Source organism: Euleptes europaea, chromosome 11 (assembly GCF_029931775.1).
Source record: "Euleptes europaea isolate rEulEur1 chromosome 11, rEulEur1.hap1, whole genome shotgun sequence".
Lineage (NCBI taxonomy): Eukaryota > Metazoa > Chordata > Lepidosauria > Squamata > Sphaerodactylidae > Euleptes > Euleptes europaea.
In genome coordinates this window covers 55,810,463-55,835,612 of record NC_079322.1, presented here as the reverse complement: position 1 = coordinate 55,835,612, position 25,150 = coordinate 55,810,463, and the positions used below count along the sequence as shown (strand labels likewise).

Here is a 25,150-nt window from a genome sequence, read left to right as displayed (position 1 = left end):
AGTAGCTGGAGATCTCCTGCTATTACAACTGATCTCCAGCCGATAGAGATCAGTTCACCTGGAGAAAATGGCCGCTTTGGCAATTGGACTCTATGGCATTGACGTCCCTCCCCTCCCCAAACCCCGCCCTCCTAAGGCTCCGCCCCAAAAACCTCCCACCAGTGGCAAAGAGGGACCCGGCAACCCTACTCAAGATCCACCCACTAAATCTCAAGGTACTTCCCAACCCAGAGCTGGCAACAACCCTACGTGCACTGCAGATGGTGTGGCACACAAGTTTAAAGTTGTATAATAAATGTCTTCATTCAATCCTGTCAGTGTATCTCTGCAACTGTATGTACAACTTCATTTGGAAATAACATTCCAAGACTAAATTTGAGGCCCTCTGTGAATGTGAAGCCTGGGCCAAATGGCCCTCCAGTCCTGCCTATGATATGCCCTGCTAATGTTTTCAGGAATGGTTACCACTGGTAGATCAGATTAATTGTGAGGAAGTGCTATCATGAATAGAAGTCTCCAGCATTAATGTCCCTGGGACTTCTCCTTAACTATATCTTTAAGCAGATTCAATCTCATTTTGCTGCAGTCCACTAGGAGGTAGCAGATCACAGTAAAAAATACCTTGTGGACATTCTCATCATTGCATGATATAAGGCAATCTAATAGATTCAGTCAGTTAAAAGGTATACTATCCACTCCTTTTAACCATGCATCTAAATGCAATTGATTAAACGTATTATGCCATTTGAGTTGCATTATCTTGAACGCCTGCGATTAGTGAAGCATGAAAAAACACTGTGTGTGTGCGTGTAAAGTGCCTTCAAGTCGCAGTCGACTTATGGTGACTTCTTTTTGGGGTTTTCATGGCAAGAGACTAACAGAGGTGGTTTGCCAGTGCCTTCCTTTGCACAGCAACCCTGGTATTCCTTGGTGGCCTCCCATCCAAATACTAACCAGGGCTGACCCTGCTTAGCTTCTGAGATCTGATGAGATCAGGCTAGCCTGGGCCGTGTAAACTCAGATAAAAAACTCTGTGTATGCTACTTTGTGGGCAGATGTGCAGTCTACTTACCATATTGCTGTTGAGGCCAATCCACACAGGCCCCCCATATTTCAGCATCCGTAGCCAGAGGACTGAGTTGATGAAAGGATCTAAAATACTGGCAAGATCGTAGTCTCGTTGTTCACAGTTTTTCTGGGCATCTTTCCACGTCATTTTGGTTTCACTGAAGAAGTAGCTGCTATTACGAAAATGGAATAAATGGGCAGGTGTGGCTGATGGAACAACAGAGGATTTGGGATCTGCAAAGGGAAGGTGGAAATTAAATATGGTGCACTGCTCTTGACAAAAAAAAAGATAAGTCCATTTCATAAATTGCACGAGAGAAGAAAAAGAACAGAAGGTTATAGACATATAACACCTCTATCAGAAAGATAAATATTCATTGGAAGAGAGTGATTATGGCACTTTCAACACTTTTCCATTATTTGGGACTAGACCAAAATTTGCCTTTAAAAAAAAATCCACTGAAGTGAATAGAAATGGTACTTTTGGGAAAATAAAAAATGTAAACCTGCTGTGGCAAAACTGGAAAACCACTAGTCTAAATATATTCTATATGCCCATAAGCCAATTGCTCTAATTGAAGCATATAGGAGATAATGGGAATAAAGTTTTGGATAAATAAATTTTATTTTAATGGATGGAACGTGGTCAGCCAACTGGCCAGAGTACTCACCTGTACTTGTTTGACATATGTAACCTTTCTTAGATGAACAGAAAAAATCTTTCCACTTCCCCACTGCTTTAAGAGGTTTGGTTCTTATTGCAATACAATCTTCCTATAAAGAAAGAAAAAACAAGAACTAAATATAGTAAAGGGAAGACCACTCATTTCCCTCTTACCTACACAGGGGTGGGTAACTCCAGAGTTGTCAGAGACAGAAGAAGGAACTTCAGATCTATTTCCTCTTGGGCTGTGCCACGCAGGGCTACAGACTCCAGAGGTCTGTCTCTATAAACTCAAAGGTGACTCCATTCACTCAAACAGGCAGTCCTCCTAACACAAACAGACAATAAAGGCAAGCTTCCATGTGAAGTTTGGTCTTTGCACGGGCTACCATCAACATCATTCTTGCCTGCTATCTCTGATCCAGTCTGCTGGATTCCTTCATGGCCTGGCCCCAAAGACTCATATTTCTTGTTATCTGCCTTGCCATCACCTCAATGCCCGAATAATGACAGCACCTTCCCCCCCACCCCAGACTTTGATCTACAAGCAAGGTTGCTAACACTTAGTTGTAGGGTCGCCAGGTCCCTCTTTGCTACCGGTGGGAGATTTTTGGGGTGGAGCCTGAGGAAGGCGGGGTTTGGGATAGGGAGGGACTTCAATACTATAGAGTTCAATTGCCAAAGCGGCCATTTTTCTCCAGGTGATCCGAGATCAGTTGAATTAGCAGGAGATCTCCTGCTACTACCTGGCAATTGGCAACCCTACTTAGTTGGGAAGTTCCTGAAGATATGGAGATAGAGCCTGGTGAGGGTAGAGTTTGGGCAGTGGGGTATAAAACCATAGAGTCCACCCTCCAAAGCTGCTGTTCTCTTCAGGGGCACCAATCTCTGTAGTTGAAAATCAGTTGTAATTCTGCGAGATTTCCAGGCCCCACTTGAAAGTTAGCACCCCTATCTGAACAACCATAGACATCTAGATCTTTCTCTCTACCTCTCTATCTCTACCACTCTACCTCTATCTCTCTCAACCTCTCAACCTTTCTATCTCTCTACCTCTCTGTCTACCTCTCTCTCTACTGCTTCCAGTAATGTGCTGTTCCTTTTAAATGATTTTGTCCAATCATATTGCCTTTTCTTTTAATCATGTGGCTATAATTTTAGGCCTACATACTGAAGAGACTCATGAAAAGAGGCATAAAAAATGAATCAGCAGCAGAGCAGTATTCAAATATATTGTAGGATTAGGAAGAATGTGCCATCAAATACCCACCGACGAGTCAAACCGAGATGATGCCATTTCTGTGGCCCAGTTGGTGTACTGGACTGCTCTTCCAGTGGTCCAGAGGTACATTTTCTCTTCATTGACATCATTTAATCCAATCCAAGCATCATTTGGGAAATTATTTAAATGGAAAGTGAGGAAGGCTAAAAAAAGAAGGGGTGGGAGGAAACAAAGGCATGGCTAACATTTGGGGATATCATTTATCCAAACAAGAGCCAGATTTCGGCATGAACTAAAAGAAACACTTGAGCACTAACTCGTAAATAAATTTAAGAACTATGCAATATGAAAGATGAAAATGTTATTGAAACTGCAAAAGGATGTTTAGAAGGTACACTACACAGAGACTGGCTGGGTATTTGATATTTCATAACAAATCTTGAGCATCATTCCTCATTCTGGCATGCCTAATGTTCCTCTGGCTAGTAACATGCTATGGGCTTTATCTTACCTATTTGCATAATTCCCATTTATTTTACGCAAAATACTTGTAACGAATAGAAGGCATGTAACAGTACCATTTCTACATTATTTATTTAAAATTTTGAATCACAATTATTTACTTCATTTATATCTCACTTTTCTCTCCAGTGGGGACCCAGAGCAGCTTACATCATTCTCCTCTCTCCATTTTATTTTATTTGCATTTTATTGCATTGTAGAAGTATGCCAAAGAGTACAGGCAGGTGCATGAAAGATATGTTACTAAGGCCCCGCAAAAGAAAGTCACAAAACAGGCAATGTGATGTTTCATAACTATTAGCCAAAGCTTTATCTGCCACCATGAAGGTATCACACCTTGCACACGTTCATTAAGGATGGTGGCCAAGTTTCCTCCAAAGTTGATACAAATTTTTCGTGCACTCTGCCAATCCTTCTGGTCTTTCTCCTCATTTCCAAATAATTTGTAGCACTAAAAAAAAGACAAAAGGAAAATGGTGGTTTAGGAATTCTCAACCTACATCCTTATTACTTGGCCGCTATTTTATCTTGTTAATGAACTGGCTTAATCAAAGCACAGACCAGACCTCAAGTAAAATTGACCAATTTTTTGTAAAGATGCCAATTAGTTTGTGGCTGTGGTTATGGGGGGGGGGGGGAAGAGACATGTTTATGCCCTCGATAATCTGTAGACTTGCCAACCTCCTGGTACTAGCTGGAGATTTCCTGCTATTACAACTGATCTCCAGCAGATAGAGATCAGTTCCCCTGGAAAATATGGCCGCTTTGGCAATTGGACTCTATGGCATTGAAGTCCCTTCCCTCCCCGCCTTCCTCAGGCTCCGCCCCACAAACCTCCCGCCGGTTGCAAAAATGGACCTAGCAACCCTAATAATCTGGTAATTGAGCATTTATTCATTTATTTATTTTAATTTTTTGCAGATTTGTAACCAGATTTGTTAAGGCAGTTAAGGATAGGACACTTTAAAGGACATTGATTCATAGGGTCGCCATGAATCGGAAACGACTTGACGGCACTTCACACACACACACACACACACACACAACCCGTCCTCCCTGGCCAAAGGCCGGGCTTAGAGCGAGTAACAACATCAAAACAACAAACATAACAAGAAAACAAATTAAAACCATAAAATACAGTTCCTAAAATTATTAAAAGTTGGTCACCATATAATAGAGTGCCCACTGCAGCAAGCGGTGCAGATCTCTAGCTCAGACCTCTAGCTCAGAAGGATCTAAGACTGGTGATCCGCCCCCTCCCGCGGAAAGGAATAGCCTCTATTCAAGGCGGATGTGAGTTTGTTTTGCCAAGAAAAGGAACCTTTCCCCCCCTTGCAGAAGAGTCATTAGCTATGGAGCTGCTAGGACCGCCCAAGAATATAGCAGGCTAATTTTTAAGTTGATAATTTTGTATGGCCTGCGAATGATATTGTAAATATTCAAATGGCCCTTGGCAGAAAAAAGGTTCCCCACCCCTGCCATAAAGTCCAGTTGCGAAAGCGGCCATTTTCTCCAGGTGAACTGATCTCTATCAGGTGGAGATCAGTTGTAATAGCAGGAGATCTCCAGCTAGTACTTGGAGGTTGGCAACCCGAATATATATCATCTTGCAATGATGTAGGACAGAATCACAACTGACTTACAGAATTCATTGCCACAAGATGTGGTAATAGCCACTGGCTTAAATGGCTTTAAAAGGGAATTAGACTGTATGTGTAAGTTCTACTTGTTAGGACACAAATACTATGCCATTTCTGAAGAATGGGACCCCAAATATTTCTCCCTGGGTTCTGATCCTGGGCTCTACAAATCATTTTTTTCTCCCTAATTTTTCCTCTACAGGAGTACTGTTACAGGAGTACTGTTAGTACTCCACTTGAATTTTACTGCCCTGTTTTCCCCAACAATTTTTCATACTGGATGAAGAAGGAGTATAGCTTATAAGGCCTGAAGTTTAACTGTCGGGTTGGTTATGAGTAAGTAGAAGGCAATGAAAGAAGTGCTTTTTAATTAATGTTAATAGAGCCTGAAGTCCATGCTAAAAGTTTTGAAGGCCTACAGAAAACCAGCCTCACAACTAGGGTTGCCGGGTTGCTTAGATTGGCGGGCAGTTGCCTGCCAATTCAGTGCCTGGCTTAGAAGTGGGGATCACACGTGCGGCCACGCCGACGCGATATTGTCACTTCTGGTTTACACCCAGAAGCGCCACATCGCAACAGGCCTTTTACCACTCAAACTCTCCATTTCAGTGGTAAAAGGCCTGTTTTTAACACTCAAACTCCCAGTTTGAGTGGTAAAAGGCCCACTGAGATGCGGCGCTTCTGGGTGTAAACTGGAAGTGATGTGATTATGTAGGCACGGCCGCAAGCACACGAGCCCTGACTCAGCTCTGCCCCAAAAACCTCCCACCAGAGCCGAGGGGGGACCTGGCAACCCTACTCACAACACACTTATGTTTATGGCTCATGTTGTGCGTTTGTAAGCATGTTTAGTCAGCAGTAAGCTCCAGTGACTTCAATCGGACTTACTTCCTAGCAAGCAAGTTTTGGATTGCAGCCTTGGTTTTCCACAGCTGCTTGGAAAAGAGAAAATTACCACTCTACCTGATTTTCAAACAAAAGCCAGGATTCTGGACATCCTCCTGGAATGGAAGGTGTTGTAGGAGCAGCTGTTGCATTGATAGAACTGTTGTGTCTCTCACATATGTAAGGCTGTGGGTAACCACAGTTTATATCATTCCAAAGTCCTGAACATGAGAAAACAAGTCATATAATGTGAGTCACTTGTCAAAAAAGAATGCTGCTGCATTTCGTACACATTAAAATGGTTGCATCTATGCATTGTATTCAGGAATAATATTCACCCTACTTTAACCAAACAACAAAGCAGAAAATAGTGTTGATGGTAAAGCAACCTACCTGTCGTTCTGTATATAACCACACAATTTTCATCATTGTTTGCAAAGTTGGGTTCATGGGGTGCCCAAGCTAAATAGTTCACAGGGCTTCCATCCATCCAGCTAAAAGAAAAATAAAACATTCACTTATATTGTTTCTTTCAACATAGTTAATATTATTCAAGGTGGGAGGGGGCCACTTTTCAGACAAATATCAGATTAAACACTCTATTATTAAATTGGTGATTTGCCCCGCCTCTATTCGAGTTATAATGGTTATTTTTAAATAAAAGATTTCTTAGAGAATACCCAGAAAAAGTTCAACCAAGTTTCCCCTGGCCCTTTTTGAAGGTTCAGGCCTTTTCTGTAGCAAACGTACCTTTGCTGGTGGGGTAGCATTACCAGGTACGCAGTCTCCTTTGGCAGGAGGTTTTTGGAGTGGAGGTGGGAGGTTGCATGCAGCCGCAATTGCATCACTTCCGGTTTGAGTGGTAAAAGGCCCGTTGCGATGCGGCACTTCCAGTTGTAAAACACATCACTAGGGGCCATTTGCCACTCAAACTTTTGAGTGGTAAAAGGACCCTTGCAATGCAGTTACACCCGGAAGTGCCGCATTGCAATGGGCCTTTTACCACCCAAACTGAGAGTTTGAGTGGTAACCGGCCCCTTGCGACGCTGTGCTTCTGGGTGTAAACCGGAAGGGACGTGTCACCACAGGCAGGCACACGTGCACGCGTTGCCCACCAACACTTAGCTGGTCAGCGGGCAGCCAGGTGGATTGGCGGGGGTTTGCCGGTCACCACCTGGCACTTGGCAACCCTATGGTGGGGTTGCCATTATAATTGCAAGGAAGGCTCTCAGGAGGCAACAGAGGCTTTCTGGTCCTTTCATCATGAAGATGTGGACATTCATGAGCATGTTCAAGAGCATAATTTTCTGACAGGGTGTGTCGGTTTGTAGTTGCCTAGGTTTCCTGCTTATGGTTGCCAACCTCCAGGTGGAACCTGGAGATCCCCCACAATTATTTACAACATTTCCAGACTACAGTGCAGTTCCCTCGGATGAAATGGCTGCTTTGGAGTGTGGAGTGCATGGTATTATACCCCTCTGAGTTCCTTTCCCTTCCCAGACCCTGCCCCTCCACAGGCTCCTCTCCTAAATCTCCAGGAATTTCCCAACCTAAAGATGGTAATCCTACTCTTGCTTCAATTAAGTGAGTCTGGAGGCACTGGAAAGTGCAACTCTCATGTTTCCCTACAGGAAGCAATAATACAGAGCATCTAGTAATACGGAGCATCTAGTAATACGGAGCATCTAGGCCTTCATAATAGTTCACAGGGGTAAATTTGCTTAGAAAGAAAATGAGGACTGCTAGATTAGCTGCCTGGAAGCAGTTGGAGAGGAGGGAATGCCGTACAACCCTGGTCCAAAAAATGAAGAGCTATGGGTCTGGCTCATACTGGAGTCTGGAGCACAAATTTCTGAATTCAGGGAAGTTCATATCCTAGGTTTCCCAATTGCCTGGGCCTGGCAGGGAATTCCCAGTCACAAGCTCCAGTATTCTGCTCTCAAGAAATTGAACAGCAGGACAAAAAAAAAGAAGAAGCTTCCATAGTGATGTTCTAAAAGAATTCCCATGAGTCTCTGGAATGGGATCCCATGTGAGGGGTGGGGGCTCTTTGGCATTCTTCAGGAGGCACTGCCAGGCTTGCCTGTTTGCCAGGGATACTGAGGAGGTTTGAATGGCAGGCATCTTTTAAGTGGTGGGGGGGTGAGAGAGATTTGGGGTTGGCTATGTTATTTTCAGTTTTATCAGAAAACATTTTAAACTAGTATTGTAAGTCACCATGAACCACAAGGAAATGTGGGATATAAATGTTTCAATAAATAAATAATAAATAAAATAAATAACATGCCGTATTCATTTCTGTTTACTTACCTAACCTGCTTATCAAGGCTCAGTAGTAAACCAATGAAGTAAGCATTCCTCTCTTCATTTTGATTGATCTGAAACATGAAGATGTAAATATAGTAACATGCTTTGGCAAATTCTGGAAATTATGTTTGAGAAATAAATTCAGAAAGGTACTTAAGAAATCAAATGTCCCTTACTAATGTCCTTCTTTTAATAAATAGTGAGCATCAAATTAATAAGAGAAATAGTTCAGTAGATTTAAATATAAAATGGTGCAAGATATTTTGGATTTGGTTCTTTTTCTTCTAAAAGAATTTGAGTATTTTTTTAAAAAAATCAACATGAAAGCTATTTGCTAATCAATTTGATATTTGTTTCCATGGGTTTTGATAAGAAAGAAACACATTTCTAAGTCTAACTCCCCACCCCAATAAATTTGGATAAAATTCTCAGGGATTGTATTTGTCACCCAAGGGATGCCCCTTGCCAAATTGGAGGTGACAGGAGAAAGAATCCTTGTTGTATAAGGAACTGAAATTGATATTTGTACAGCAGGTATAGCAGTGTATGAAAACACTGTACTGTGAGCTCATCTTTCTTCCTTTTCTGGGATTCTTGAGGTTTGTAAGGAGCTGTCTGTTTTTGGTTTTTACAGAAGAAGAGTGTGTAGGCCAGGAGAGCTAACCTACTACTTAAAATTCTTTAACTTAGAGATGCCAGGGAGTAAACTTGGCAGAATCCACATGCAAAGGATGCTCTGAACCACAGAGCTATTGTCTTTCCCCATGAGAGTGGATCAACATCTCTTGGTTAACTTTCTGGCAGAACAAGGACTTGAATCTGAGTCTCCCTAATCCAAAGCCAATCTGAGCTGTAGGACCGTCCAGCCTTGTCAGATCTTGGAAGCTAAGCAGGGTTAGCCCCGGTTAGCATTTGGATGGGAGACCACCAAGGAATACCAGAGTGTCTATGCAGAGCAAGGCAATGGAAAACCACCTCTGAATGTCTCTTGCCTTGAAAACCCTACAAGGTCACCACAAGTTGATTGTGACTTGGTGGTAAAAAACAAAAAACTCCAAAGCCATCCTTTATACTACACTGGCTCTCATTATGGTGACAGCCATCTTAATAGTACATAGTCATATTATACACAATGTAATCAGATTCTTCAAGAGCTATTCCATTGAAGCCACTGGGTAAAACTAGTTGTTACCAACAACTCCCAGGCTTCAAAAGTGTACATTCTTATTTTAAAAGTATGCTCACTCTTCTCAATGATCTATGTCAATGACAACATACGAGTGCCTTACATAACTCAATAGGAACTTTCTTTCAGTGTTGCCATCAATGACAGCCAGATCTCCAAAGTTCTTCTTGCAAAAGTCACGTGCAGTCTCCATAGGGACATAAACAGTGCTGACGTAATACTGTTTGTCTTTAAAGATGATCCACCCATCACTGGTCATCTCAAACTCTGAAATAAGCACAGAGGGATACTTTACTGCCTATAGATGGGGTTAGTAGTACTTGTCTGAACCATAACAAAACCAGCAATATAATAAACCAAATTCTATACCCTGAAGAGCCAGTTTAAATTATCTGACCACATTTTTGCAAATTTGCAAACTTTTTTTGATTTTATATATAATTTCTGCTGCTTTGGAAGGCAGGGAAGGAGCTATTGAAAGAACTGAATCCTCACCTCTTTGCTACTTCAGTTTCAATTTTGATTTTATTATTATGGTCATCAGACCAAATATATAGCTTTAGAAAATTACATTGAGATCCACACTTTAGGCACTGCCCACAGCCATAAGGACTAAAACCTTGCCTTTGAAAAATGAGCTTCTCAAGCTATTGGATTCATCACCAAATATTGCAAGCCACACACTTTGACAGGACCATTGCAGGTAAACAAAGGTTAATATTGGTTGCCTAGCCCCAAGTTGTTTGAGATTTCCTTCCTAGAAAACTTTAAACATTTTGCAAAAAAGTTCAGCAGCTTTATTTTTTCCTGTCATATAACTTCATAAGTGCTATAATCTATAATTCAGCAATCAAAAGGAATTCCAAGGAAGAGGAGTGTTCTACTAGTGAGTCTCTCTGGGATCAGAATTTCAGTATTTTGGTGCCACAATAGAGGAGGAGGAGGAGAGTTGGTTTTTATATGCCGACTTTCTCTACCACTTAAGGAAGATTTAAACTGGCTTACAATCACCCTCCCCTCCCCACAACAGACACCCTGTGAGGTAGGTGGGGCTGAGAGAGCTCTAAGAGAGCTGAGACTAAACCCAGCTGGCTTCATGTGAAAGAGTGGGGAAACCAACCCGGTTCTCCAGATTAGAGTCCACCGTTTCAAACCACCACTCTTAACCACTACACCACGCTAGCTCTCCCTGATTGCTACCTGCCTAATCTCAGAAGGTGGGGCACCTAGCTTCAGAAGATGACCATATTGGTTGGGTAGGTTCATAAGGAAATAGGTGGTCCCTCAGGTATGTTGGTCCCAAGCCATGTAGGGCTTTAAAGGTCAACACCAGCATCTTGAATTGTGCCAAGAAACAGATTGGGAGCCTGTTTAGATGGTCAAAGGCCAGAGTATTATGGTCCCTACAATCCACTGCAGTCATTATCCTGGCTGCAGCATTCTGCACTAACTGAAGTTTGCAAATGCTTTTCAAGGGCAGTTCTGCATGGAGTGCATGCAGTAATCTGATCAAAAGGTAACCAGAGCATGCACCACAGCGGCCAGATCTTTAGCTGACAAACTTATCCCTGCAACAAAAACAACAGAGTTTAATGCAGGGGTAAGGAATCCCCAAACAGTGGCACTCCAGACCATTTTGGTTGGCATGCTGGGCTGGTTCTGTTCCCAAGTAACTGAAGCAAGCCCCTCAGGTCCTGGCAGGGCTGCCAGTGTTCATTCAGCCCCAGCATGTATGCAATTGCAACCCTTAACCCCTTTGTTTGCCCGTACACCAAAATTTTCATAGATAGAGATTGCCTGCCTGTGGCTATACATTTGGTCCCCAAAGGCTGTCCGCCCTGGTTTAGTGACACCTTAAACACCAGTACGTTGAATATGTTATAAGCATTTGTGACTACAGCCCACTTTATCAGAGTGCTTTTGCTTCAATGGGCATTACTGCTGCAATGTAATTTTTTAAGCAAAAGAAGAGCTTGTTGCAAAATGCCAGCACAAATTTCTCATGTTAATATGATATCCTCAAAGGAGACAATGCAGGCTTACTTGGGGGAGGTGGATCTGTTGGTTCAGATTTTATTTGTACTCCTGGGGAAAAAAAGCAGAACATGAAGGCAATTTACACGTACATAGTCTTAGTAATTCCCTGACCTGGATGGCCCAGGCTAGCCTGATCTCGTCACATCTCAGAAGCTAAGCAGGGTCAGCCCTGGTTAGTATTTGGATGGGAGACCACTAAGGAATACCAGCGTTGCTGTGCAGAGGAAGGTACTGGCAAACCACCTCTGTTAGTCTCTTGCCATGAAAACCCCAAAAGGGGTTGCCATAAGTCGGCTGTGACTTGAAGGCGCTTTACACACACACAGTAATACCAAGCACCAAGTTATCATACTCATACCACAAAGGAACTGAAACTCCTCTATTTTGCAGCATTATTTTAGGAACCTGAAGTGAAATTTAGATTTACATGATGGAAAACATAGAGACTTCTGTCACTTGTAGTCTTTTTAAAGGACTCAAATCTACTTTATCAACACAGGACTTTTGCCAGTTTTCCAGACTGATGGGTTTGTATATGGATTCTGAAGACTGGCTTCTAGGAATGGCCCAGAAGTCAAGCACCTCGTTTACATGCAGAAGGGGCCAGGTTTAATCTCTGGCATCTCCAGTTAAAAAAATCTCGGGGAACAAATGTGGGGGAAAACTCCTTGGAGAGCTGCGGCCAATCAACAAGTAAATTACTTAATCTGCTGGATCAATAGTCTGACAAAGATTCAACACACTTTCTAAAACAAATTGTAACAGAAATAACTTCTAAGGGTTGTATAATTCTTTAAAAAAGAAACAAAAGACAACATCAGTGCTATAATGGCGTTTTGCTAAAATCTGATAGAATTCCAATCCAATGTTGAATTTGTTTGGCTTAAAATGCAAGATTCGGCTTCCCTGTAAAAACCAATAGGATTACAGGAAAAAATCTTTTGGCTGGCTCAGCTGAGAAGGTTTTACCATACATGCCATATAACTAAATACCCTGTATACCACAATGATAAATTTCTAGTCAATAAATGTATTAATTACCTAATTTGAACATACAAAAATGTCTTCTACTGAGATTATTGGTCCAATCTAGCCAAACTCTCAGTACTAAGGCTCTCCAAGGATTTACGGGGTCTTTTCTCAGCCTGTTACTAAAGGGAGAGTCTGGAGATTGAAGCTGGAACTTTCACTGTGCAATACCACGGTTCCTTCCACACTATACCACGTGATGGGTGATATACTAACTTTTGGAACTTTTGAAGTATTCACTATCACTTGCTAGGAGTCATCCTGATGTTCAGTAGGCAGCCTAATAAAAGTTCCAAAGGTTTCATTCAAAGAATGAAATGAATATAATGAAAATATTTGTAGAAAGAAAATCTATTTTCATTAAACCAGTTTAGAAATTAGTTCTTTACCTTTAGCAAAATGGTTACTTCAAATGATTCAAAATAGTAATGCTAATAACTATATCATACTGCTTAAGCACATGTTTGCCCTGACATAGGCTAGCTTGATCTCATCAGATCTCAGAAGCTAAGTTAGGGTCGACCCCGGCAAGTATTTGGATGGGAGACCTCCAAGGAACACCAGGGTCATGACATGGAAGCAGGCAATGGCAAACCACTTCTGAATAGTCTCTTGCCTTGAAAACTCCACCAGGGGTTGCCATATGTCAAATGTGACTTGATGGCAAAAAATAAATAAAAAAATGCACGTTTGGTGATTGACCATTATACATTTAAAAACTTTTAGAGCAATTTGGCTTGAATCTAAAGATCACAGATCATCACCAATTCCAGATTAACTTCCCTGGTATCAAATTTTCTACAAGGATAGTAAACCTCTTTGTCGGAAAGTTATCTCAGACAAATTAGATAAAAATATCGTTCTTTTTTCCCCTTCATGCATGCCATAAGGTTTACATTCAGTGCTGGTTCACAGGAAAAGACTCTCATGAACTGATTTTTGGGCTAGGATTCAGGTTTGGCTTGTCTCCCTGCTTACAAGAAATTATGTTTTCATTTAACATAACAAGAAATCTTACCTTTCTTAACCTGACAGATCCAGGAGAATCGTTCTTCACAATGCATGTCATTCCATTCCATTCGGTGACCTGCATTTAACTCTCCACAGTGTTCTACGCCATTATAATTATTGGGCTCTCCATATCCCCAGTTTATATACCCGAGCTAAGGTAGAAATAAAGTTTGTAAATAATGCATTTCCTATGCCTTCCTTCTGTTTGTACAGCTCTTCGTCCTTTCTCGAGGTGGTCCTCCAGCCCCAGGTGTTTGGGGCTCATTGAAACATACTGGTCTCACACTAAGGAGAAGCACCTCAACCAAGAGGACCACTTTTGCAATTGAGAACAGTAGAAGCTAGACACAAGAACCATGCAACTGAGAACAGTAGAAGTTAGACACAAGAACCAAGCCATTGGTATAATGGGACAAGTTGTTCCCTTCCATCATGTTGTAATACCAGCTGGAGAGCCAACATGGTGTAGTGGTTGAGAGTGGCAGACTCTAATCTGGAGGACCAGGTTTGATTCCCCTCTCCTCCACATGAAACCTGCTGTGTGACTTTGGGCCAGTCACAGTTCTCTCAGAACTCTCTCAGTCCCACCTACCTCACAAGGTGCCTGTTGTGGAGAAAGGAAGAGATTGTGACTGTAAGCCACTTTGAGACTCCTTAAGGTAGAGAAAAGTGAGGTATAAAAACCAACTCATCTTCTTCTTCCACCAGTTCTGGGATCTACCCACTGAGTAACACTTCCAGAACAAGAGTAATCATTTTTGTAACTGCATCAGTTACTGCTGTATTTCTCAGCAGCTCTTGTTCAATTTTAATGGGGATTCAAGAGGATAATTTCCTGGTGGAAAGTGATACCCACAGGAATCACAACAGACTGGATGAAGGCTAATGGACTGAGACAAGTTATTCCAGTCACAAAATGGGAAGTTTGACATGTTCACCTTTTAAAAAATTATGGCGAGGCTGTTGATTCTATGTTGAACAATACAGTCAGTCTTTTTCAAAATGCAAGACTGTTTTATTGTGAAGACCCCTCATTTTTCAGTTTAGCTCCCTCGCCCACTAGACCCAGGCATGCAAGTAATCAAGAGAACAGAACAAAGAACTGGGGGAGGGGGGGAAGTGTCTGTCACTTACCGGAGAGCCATCACTCCATGTAAATCCATCATCTGGGTTGAGGTAATTTAAGCCTATCCAGAAATGGGTACTGCTGTATCCACTGCTCCTAAAATATCACACAAGCCAAACGGCAGGTAAACACACAAGTTTTTGTATTGTTAGGTTTTACCTCTCAGCTCTTATACCTCTCTGTACAAGAAAATGGCTTTTAAATACTTTTATCTGACTGACAAACGTTGCCAAAATACGAATGAAATATTAATGAGCGCATATTGCCTTACGTGGGTAGCCATGTTGGTCCACAGTAAAACAGCTAGATTTGAGTCCAGTAGCACCTTAAAGAGCAACAAGATTTCCAGGGTGTAAGGTTTCAAGAGTCAAAGCTCCCTTGGTCAGATATGAGAGCTTTGATTCTCAATACCTTGTTGCTCTGTACAGCGCTACTGGACTCGAACCTTGCTCTCCTGTTGCCATTGTCTTTGATATAAGCCTGATGGCTTTTACCTTAGAAGATAGGCATATGTCCCTCCTTGTAGCCATTTCCTCAAAGCCCAAGAACTGTACCATTATTTACTGTGCAGGGCATTTAAGACAGAGATGCTCTGCTAAGCATATGGTTGAGGCAGCAAGGGTTCATTAGATCAGCTGGCCTCCCTTCCCCTTCTCCCCCTCCTTTTTCTCCCTCTTTGAATTCCTGGGTTATTGTTGGCCATCTGTCATGTTTGTTTTAAACCAACTCGCTATTGGGAATGATTGGTATATATATAGCAGGGCCGTCATTTAGAGTGCCATCTTTAAAGCTAAAGCAGTAATTTATGATTTGATATTGTATGTTTTAACTCAGGGGTGTCAAACTCAATTGTTCGAGGGTCGGATATGACATAATGTCACTTGGTCGGGCTAGGCCATGTCTTGCCAGCCCAGATCAAGAATTGGTGGGGGTGGGGTCTGCCTTGGCTGGCTCGCAGGCCGGATAAGAGCTCTCAAGGGGCTGAACCCAGCCCCCAGGTCTTATGTTTGACACCCCTGTTTTAACTTATACATTATATTGCATGTATTTTGTTGGAAGGTGCCCTGAACCCGACCAGGTTGGGAAAAGCTGGTATATAAAACAACATAAATAAATACTGGTGAAGGATCTTACGGCCCCCTGAGTCCATGGGAACAACCCACCAGAAAATTTCCCTGTAAATTAAATGAACATTCTGCCCCTGCAGGGCCCCAAGATAAAGCAACCCTGCTATAGCTGACATTTGTTTCAACAAAATCAGACTCTTCTTATGGTGCTAAATACCAAGTTTCTCTTCCTTTGGAGGCTTAGGATGACAGGTTTATGGTAGAGCCATGTACTCACAACAAGTAAGACCGCAATGCGAATTGCTCCTTTGAACTACCAATGGTAACCAAATCACCTCCAACAGCTCTGCAAAAACTCTGAGCGTCAGCCCATGATTTCTTGTCTCGTCTTGCGTAAGCCTAATGACAACACAGAGTTTTACAATGAGACATTATAAACCATGCATAGGATAAAGTGGAGAAACATCACTCCTGAGCAAGGTTATAGGATAAAGATGGCTGTGGCAAAGTAAGCTTGACACAGTTGAGAGATTATCCTGTCCCTGAAATGCTTCCATAGGGAAGGCACTGCAGGCAAACCTGGTGCTGCTAAGTTAGAGAGAAGGAATGTCCCCTCCCAAAAAAACACCTGGAGACATCTTGCTAGTCTTATTAAAGCTTCACTCGAATTCTTCAGATTTTTCACCTAAGCAGCACTTTCTGTCTAAAGCGTTGTTTTGGGTACAATTTGATGACAACTCTATCTGGAGTGTAAATGCTAGAAATCAATAGTTATTGTTAACATTTGTCTGAGTTGTCCAGTAAATTATCAATTATTGAGGCTACACTGGAAAGCTGTGAGAAATATTGCACTTCTTGGGCAGATGACAGGAACCCGATTGTTTCTGAAGCATCATGGGACCTTTCCACTCCCCTAACATTATCTCTCCATCTTCATATGGTTCTTTGCTTACACCCCTTTTGTTACTCTGCTAAATTTGCAAAGATGTCTCACTTAACCTTACCCAGAGTTTCTTCTTGGGCTTACCTTTGTCCCCAAAATACTGATAGAAAGTGTCTAGAGAAAAGCTTTTTCAGTGGCTGCCTCTCATTAGCACTTGCTTAATCTACAGACTTTCCAAAATATAGGGTTGCCATCTCCAGGTTGGGAAATACCTGGTGATTTGGGGGGCAGAATCTGTGGAGGGAAGGGTTTGGGGAGGGGAGGGACTTCAATGCCATAGAGTCCAAATGCCAAAGTGGCCATTTTCTCCAGGTGAACTGATCTTTATCGGCTGAAAGTCACTTGCAGTAGCAGATCTCCAGCCACCACCTGGAGGTTGACAGCCCTACCAAAAGAGCACAGGACAATCTTATCTACAGCAGGAATATAGAAGTGAGACTTCTATCTGGAACAAATCATGGGGAATGCTAATTAGGTGGTATGTCTCGCCAAGAGTGGCCGTTGTGCAAGAAGAAACCAAATCATTGGCATAAACCACATGGTTGCAGCTTACTCATGTTCTCAAAGTGATGCAGAATTACACTGGAAGAACTGATTCCCACTCTGTTGTGGGTATGCAGCAACCCACCCCATCAAATCTGAAGGGCCCTGGGTGCCCTAAAGAAGACATTTCTGATCGTTCATCTGAAAGAACACTGCTCTGCAAGAAACTGCAAGCCAGCTGTTTCATGGAAGGCCAGTTTTTTATTCTTGACAGTGCATTTACTAATGTTTTGCTTCAAAAGTTAAGAGAGCAGGAATGACTCCTTAAAGATGATCAAATCAAAGACTGGTGACAGTCAAATGGAAGCAATGAAGTACAAGGGAGCAAGGCCAGCTACGAAGGATCCACTTGCAGAAGCATTGAGAGAGGGTACGAACAAAACCTGAGGATGCAGGCTTAGAAGAGGAAAGACACAGCCATCAGGGTTTCAGGATGAGGAAATGACACTCCCAGCACTACGAGAGGCTTCCTGGCCTGAAGAAAGGCAACTTCCATAAACAGTAGATAAGACTGTAGATTGTAGTCACAGTCTTGGACTTTCCACAAAGTCTTCCTGAGATTTTTAATTCCTATCTCTGTCTAAGAGCTTGCATTGGAGAGATAGCATTTACGTTCTGTCCTGCAAAAAGGGTACCTTTGGGGAAAAGATATAAGACCCTATGCAGTGTAAGTGATCCATCAAAACAGAGTTCTCTGGAAGGGAGAGAAAGACAGGGGATACATGAATGGAGAAAGGGGAAGATAAAGCCAAACCAGGTAGTGATGCCAGCCTCCAGGTAGGGCCTGGGGAATCTCCCAAAATTATAGCACATTTCTAAACTACAGAGAACAGCCCCCCTGGAGAAAATGGCTGTTTTGGAGTGTGGACTCTATGGCATTGTACCCCACTGAGGTCTCTGTCCTCCCCAGGCTCCACTCTCAAATCTCTATGAGTTTCCCAGTCTGGATCTGGCAACCCTACCCCCCATTCCTCACCATTGGCCAAGGGGTACTGACAACCCTAAAACCAGGTTCCTCCTGAAACTTAAAAGCAACAAGTAGCTATTTGACAATGAAGAATAGCATTAAATACATCCCTTTAGAAGGGAGTGAGTGTATCAAATATTCTTGGCTTGACAAATGACTTGGGCTACAAATGCCCTTGTATACCTGTCAATGTCCACTATTGGCCACAAGCCTGCAAGTATGATTATCTTTCAGAAGTTTATCAGGGGTTGAGGAAAGAAATGACATTTTGTCTTATTTTATTACTCTGAAAATAGGTAGTTTTTCTCTCTCTCATGGTAGAGGAGCATTTTTTAATGTGTCTTTGTATATGTAATCCACCCCAACTCATCCTAATGGGGCAGATTATAAATAGCAATATGTGTAAATAAAAAGAAAAGCATATTCATGAAAGCTTGTGCAGGTGCCAAAATCAAAAGACGTACTTTGTAGCAGGTGTTACTCTGATCACTTGAATGCCAGTCCTCGGGGCATCTGGGGGCCGGGGTCGTTGTTGGAGGAGGTGGGGGAGTCACTCCTTCCACCCACATTTTGCAGAGAAACTTTGCCTTGGTCTCACATTTCAAAAGATCCCACAACCCGCCTGCAATTCCAGTTCTCATGGCCACACAGCCTGGCTTCCTTCCTTTGGAATACATGACAAACACAGAAAATCCACGTCATTTGAAGGGCCACATAATCCTGCTACTTTCAGACTGTTGCCACAATTCCCAGCATAATCACCAGGATTATTTCTGAATAAATTTGGGGTGCTTTTCACAAACAATGCTAACAAAATCTCTAGTGGCGGAAGTATTAATTCTAAATATTGATGAAAATGGCAGAAGACAGCTTTTCTCCCCCAAAACTGATGGCACCATCAAATCAACATAGCATTTCTTTTCAGTATAAAAATACCAGAAACACAAGCATTGCTTCCAAAACCAGCTGGAGGATCCCTGTACTTCTTTACATTTGTGTGTGTGTGTGTGTTAAGTGCCATCAAGTCGCTTCCGACTCATGGCGACCCTATGAATGAAAGTCCTCCAAAATGTCCTATCTTTGACAGCCTTGCTCAGATCTTGCAAATTGAAGGCTGTGGCTTCCTTTATTGAGTCAATCCATCTCTTGTTGGGTCTTCCTCTTTTCCTGCTGCCCTCAACTTTTCCTATCATGACGGTCTTTTCCAGTGACTCTTGTCGTCTCATGACGTGACCAAAATACGACAGCCTCAGTTTAGTCATTTTAGCTTCTAGAGTCAGTTCAGGCTTGATTTGATCTATAACCCACTGATTTGTTTTTTTGGCAGTCCACGGAATCCGCAGCACTTTCCTCCAACACCACATTTCAAAGGAGTCTATTTTCTTCCTATCTTTACATTTACAGGTTAGTTTCTCAGTAATTTGTGCACTTTTACCCAGATTTATTTTATCTGTAATGGAATAAAACCAATGTATTCTTTTGTCAGAGAACCAGTGTGGTACAGTGGTTACGAGTGGCAGACTCTAATCTGGTGAACCGGCTTCGATTCCCCACTCCTCCATACGAAGCCTGCTGGGTGATCTTGGGCCAGTCACAGTTCTCTCAGAACTCTCTCAGCCCATGTAGAGGCAGGCAATAGCAAACCACCTCCAAACATCTCTTGCCTTGAAAACCCTACAGAGTCGCCATAAATCAGCTGTGACTTGATGACACTTTCCACCACCACCATGCTTTTGTCAACAAAGCCACCCGTTTTCTGTCTTCACAGTATATATGCCTGCCATTTGTGTCCAACTACAGCTATCATGGTCAAAAACAAGAGCTTTCCTATCAAAATAAATGAAACATGATACTTTGCATAGTAAGCAGACATTAAATGTGGCAAGAAATCCAAATCTTTCTCCAGACACTCCCAAGTATCATAGCAATTATTTCCATGGGCAGCTATGTTAGTCTATTATTTATTTAAAACATTTTCATTCTGCCTTTCCACCCAGTTAGGGCCCTCAAGGCAGCAAATGGTAAAGAGGCATTAAAAACAAACTTTAAAAACAACAGATATATCCAAAAAGACAATTGAAACATAAACAGGAAGGAGAGTCAGGAAGGGTATGCCAAAAAAAAAAAAAGGCTTCTCCCGTTGGTGGAAGACAGTGATAGAGGAGGACAGTTGAATCTAGAGTTGCCAGCTTCCAGGTAGGGCCTGGAGTTCTGGAATTGCAACTGATCGACAGACTACATAGATGAGTTCCCCTGAAGAAAATGGCAGCTGTGGGCATCAGGTAGTGCCTGACCATACCAGCTGCAGACCCTGGCCTTGTCCTTTGTTGCATTTGTTTCAAGGGGTTTCAAATCTAGGCAAGTTCCTATCATATGAATTATTTAGTAAGAGCTGCTGTCTGTATTTCTGAAACAAATTAATATATTTCCAGCAATAAACAGAACGGTGCCATACATTTAACTTGAAAGTAGAACAAATTTAATCAGGTGGAAAGCTATGCCGGCAACATTTACAAGCTCTAAGGCCATTTTTATGATTGTGTTTAAATGCTTCTAGAGAGGATATGACTTCATGAGAAATAGATATTTCGGTGGGCTCAGGACTGCGTGCTTTGATAATTAATAACATCAGTCCTCAGACTGGAGCAAGAGGTTTTTCACAAGCATCCAAATTACTATTTACACAAATCCAAGAAAGCAAATTCCTAGCCATATATACTGACAATTTCACAAAATTACTTTGGAAAAATCCATTTTCTGCACATTATTTTCCAGAGAAAGAAATCTGCCTGAAATTAGTTATTCTCCTTTTGGAAATTAAAAAAAATTGTGAGCTTTTAAGAATTTACTATGTGCTAAATATTGTAATGAGATTTTGTTTGCCACTCATTGCCAAATCCAAGTATACAATCCAAATACAACTATACAATCATTTCTTAGAATCATAGAATCATAGAGTTGGAAGGGACCACCAGGGTCATCAAGTCCAACTCCCTGCACAATGCAGGAAATTCACAACTACCTCCCCACCCACACCTAGTGACCAGAAGATGGCCAAGATGCCCTCCCTCTCATCATCTGCCTAAGGCCACAGAATCAGCATTGCTGACAGATGGCCATCTAACCTCTTCTTAAAAACCTCCAGGGAAGGAGATCTCACCACCTCCCGAGGAAGCCTGTTCCACTGAGGAACCGCTCTAACTGTTAGAAAATTCTTCCTAATGTCTAGAATGTCTTTGGTATATGAATTTACTCAGAAATAAAGCTGAACCATAATGTGATATAAATGCTGAAATAAATGTTGTCGTCTTGAGTATGCTACTTTACTCTTGTGAAATTTTGCTACCCTGGTGAGTTTAGTATATGAACATACCCGGCATTTCAGAATTCCAGTGAGTGAATCTGACAGCTTCTCCACTGGTCCATTTGAATGTTCCTTTTTCTTCTATGTCTGAAAGACCAATCCAGAAATAGGTTTCAGGCCTAAGCCCAATCAAACTGGTCAGATAGGCTTGTTCATATCTGCAAGAAAATAAGGATAAATGGCAGGAGCGAAATTTCATTAGTACATAATTTCTAGGACATAGTTTGTTAAAAAATATTTATCAAAAATGCTACTGAAGCGGCAGCATAAATTCATAAACTGTATATTCACTTCTGTTTTTAGACTTCTGGTTGATTCTACAACCCTAATTCAATTGCATCGTTTATTAAATGTCCCATTCATTGATTGTACTGAATCACTCTGTGTAATCCACCTTGAATCCAAGTGAGAAAGGCGGACTACAAATAATTTAAATAAATAAATATTGATAAACAGTAAATAAACCCATCTACTATATAAAAGGAAGGTGACATTGCTTAGACAATGCATGCATTCCTTTTCAGAAGGGAAATATTACAGTGTTCTAGTGCTCTAGAAGACTTGGGGAGGAGCTGTGGCTCAGTGGTAGAGCCTCTGCTTGGCATGCAGAAGGTCCCAGGTTCAATCCCCGGTATCTCCAGTTAAAGGGACTAGGCAAGGCGGTGATGTCAAAGACCTCTGCCTGAGACCCTGGAGAGCCACTGCCGGTCTGAGTGGACTTTGATGGACCAAGAATCTGATTTAGTAGAAGGCAGCTTCATGTGTTCAAGACTTAGAAATTAAAGTGGCATAAAGTCTTTCCAGAGCTCTTAAAACTGTTAGAATCAATGCATGAGTGAATCTACACATCTTCACATTGTACCTACATAGGCCTTTCCATCCTAAGCAGAGTTACACCTTTCTAAGATCACTGAAGTCAATGGGCCTAGAAAGACATAACTGAGTCCAGTAGCACAGGTGATATAATACCCTGAAAAATGAATATCGTTTGGGAGGAGGAGGAGGAGGAAGAAGAGTTGGTTGTTATATGCTGACTTTCTCTACCACTTAAGGGAGACTCAAACCGGCAATCACCTTCCCTTCCCCTCCCCGCAACAGACACCCTGTGAGGTAGGTGGGGTTGAGAGAGCTGTGCCTAGCCCAAGGTCACCCAGCTGGCTTCATATGTAGGAGTGGGGAAACAAATCCAGTTCACCAGATTAGCCTCTGCTGCTCATGTGGAAGAGTGGGGAATCAAACCCGGTTCTCCAGATCAGACACCACCACTCCACGGAGTTAACATTTGTACAAGTTGTATACAACTTGTATACAAGCTTTGAATACAAGCTAAGCCAATCATTTGCAACTGGTGCCCATGTAATACCCCAAGTCACCTGATCTTCCTCCCACCAATCCCCTTCTTGGCATAAATTCTACCTCCTCCACTGGCATTAACAATTTGTGTGTGTGTTAAGTGCCATCAAGTCGCTTCCGACTCATGGCGACCCTATGAATGAAAGTCCTCCAAAATGTCCTATCTTTGACAGCCTTCTCAGATCTTGCAAATTGAAGGCTGTGGCTTCCTTTATTGAGTCAATAGTTAAGGTTTATGTCACCAGTTACCCTAGCTAGTAGTTACTTGTTATTAGCTGAGCTTTTGAAACCAAGTACTCAAGGCAGCAATCAAACTCTGTCATTGGCCCAGAGAAGAACTCATGAGATACATTCTTATTTCCACCAGGTCTTGACAAATAAATAAATAAATAACAAGAGTTCTTCCCTCGGGAATTAAAAACATTGGGGGATGGGGGGGAGCTTTCCTACCTATCTTCAACTGCAGCTAGTTGAGCTCCATCCTTTTGGCATGTTTGATTTGCTTTTGCAAATGTGGCAAATACATTTCCAAGCATGTAGCAATACAAGCCATGTTTTTTCCAGCCCTGTTGAAAAACAACACACCCACGTGAAAGAATCATGAACATCATAGGTTAAGCGTGTATTACAACATAATTTCACATATTCTTTTACAGTAATTAAATCAAAGTATCAAGCAAGAGACATATAACAATGAAAGGGACACAGCCTAGGCAGTCACAGAAAGATATTCAGCTATATGCTACCTTAAATGAAATAAAAGAGTAGATATGCCTAACCTGTAAAGAGGCACTTTCCTGTAGGGATATCCGTTTCATTAAGAGTATATTTTTACAAGCAGCATGTACTAAAACCTCTCCTCTCCTTTCTTATCCAATCAATTAAACTGCCACCACATTTTTCTTCATGGTCAGCTTTAATTCTATTGTTAAAACAAATTTACTTTGGGTAGGTTTCCATGCTTGCATAGTAAAGCTTTGAAGGCCTGTTGACAATGGGAGGTGGTTATGACTAATCTAGACCTTATTTTCCTGGGTTAATTTTGCTCTGATCTGGAGATGATCATCAAAAAGATTTAATTTGTAGGTTAATAAGAGCTGGCAGGCTTTGTAGAAATGCAGGAGTATCAAAGAATATAGCAAATGTGTACATTCTTTTCTGTTAACCTTTAGATTCTGGCATATGCATTTGGAATTGGCATCTTCCTATTACTAATTTCATACTTACTCTCCGACATCCTTCTTCAACTATTTCTTTTTCCCCTGGAGATTCTTTCAATGGTTTCCTTTTGCAAATGGATCCAAGTTTCACATCACAAGGTTGGTCTGCCCAGTATCCATTCTGTGTGGAACACAAGGACAAAGTTTGTCACACAGCAATCCCACTATGAACTCATTGTTCAATGGGTTTTCATGAGTTTCCTCTTGAATCTTGACTCAGTCATCTATATCTTGGTAATGTTCAAACTAGATTTCTCGTACCTGAAGCTGCCTTTGAAAGGTCATCTGCAGCTTCACTGGTCCAGAATGCAGAGGCCAAACGATTTTTTCATAAAGAGTATATTTTGTCAGTGGTACTCAAAGATCTGCATTCACTTCCAGTTTGTTTCCAAGCACAATTCAAAGAGCTGGAGTTCACTTCAACCCTGCCATTTATAACCCTTTGTCTGCATACTATGTAAACAAGGTTGCCTGGAGATCTAGCTTCTCCCACATGAGCCTGCCCAATATCTGAGATCATCCTTAAAAGTCACATGAAGCTGCCTTATACTGAATCAGATCCTTAGTCCATCAAAGTCAGTATTGTCCAGTCAGACTGGCAGCAGCTCTCCAGGGTCTCAGGCTGAGGTCTTTCACATCACCTACTTGTCTAGTCCCTTTAACTGGAGATACCAGGGATTGAACCTGGGACCTTCTGCATGCCAAGCAGATGCTCTACCAGTGAGCCACAGTCCCTCCCTCTCTGGTTTCTTGCACCTTCTGAAGTGAGAAGGTTGTACTGGAGAGATGGCTTTTTCTACATTTGCAGCCCATTTGTTGAACTCCTTTCTGAAACATGTTATACTGGTTTTACCTTTTACTTGCCAGGCATAGCCTGTCTAAATGTCCAAGCTTTTGGTAACCAATTTTTCCTCCTCATTCCATTGCTCTGTTTGTTTGTGTCAGACTGCAGTACTTCGTTGCTTTTCTTTCATAAGGAACTTCACTCTAGACATA

The 25,150-nt window shown here is 41.9% G+C and overlaps 1 protein-coding gene across 1 annotated transcript in view; it reads right to left on the bottom strand.

Moving 5' to 3' along the window:
- MRC1 (mannose receptor C-type 1) overlaps positions 1 to 25,150 on the bottom strand; it is a 74,622-nt gene that overhangs the window by 14,207 nt on the left and 35,265 nt on the right. Inside the window, exons 10-25 of the mRNA XM_056857099.1 lie at positions 24,162 to 24,275; positions 23,385 to 23,500; positions 21,591 to 21,739; positions 18,682 to 18,881; positions 16,042 to 16,163; positions 14,706 to 14,793; positions 13,579 to 13,723; positions 11,538 to 11,579; positions 9,598 to 9,761; positions 8,312 to 8,379; positions 6,395 to 6,495; positions 6,080 to 6,222; positions 3,813 to 3,927; positions 3,003 to 3,157; positions 1,740 to 1,842; positions 1,073 to 1,302 (exon numbers count right to left, since the gene is read on the bottom strand). Coding sequence (XP_056713077.1) covers positions 1,073 to 1,302; positions 1,740 to 1,842; positions 3,003 to 3,157; positions 3,813 to 3,927; positions 6,080 to 6,222; positions 6,395 to 6,495; positions 8,312 to 8,379; positions 9,598 to 9,761; positions 11,538 to 11,579; positions 13,579 to 13,723; positions 14,706 to 14,793; positions 16,042 to 16,163; positions 18,682 to 18,881; positions 21,591 to 21,739; positions 23,385 to 23,500; positions 24,162 to 24,275 — 2,055 coding nt within the window. The remainder of the gene's footprint in view (positions 1 to 1,072; positions 1,303 to 1,739; positions 1,843 to 3,002; positions 3,158 to 3,812; positions 3,928 to 6,079; positions 6,223 to 6,394; positions 6,496 to 8,311; positions 8,380 to 9,597; positions 9,762 to 11,537; positions 11,580 to 13,578; positions 13,724 to 14,705; positions 14,794 to 16,041; positions 16,164 to 18,681; positions 18,882 to 21,590; positions 21,740 to 23,384; positions 23,501 to 24,161; positions 24,276 to 25,150) is intronic.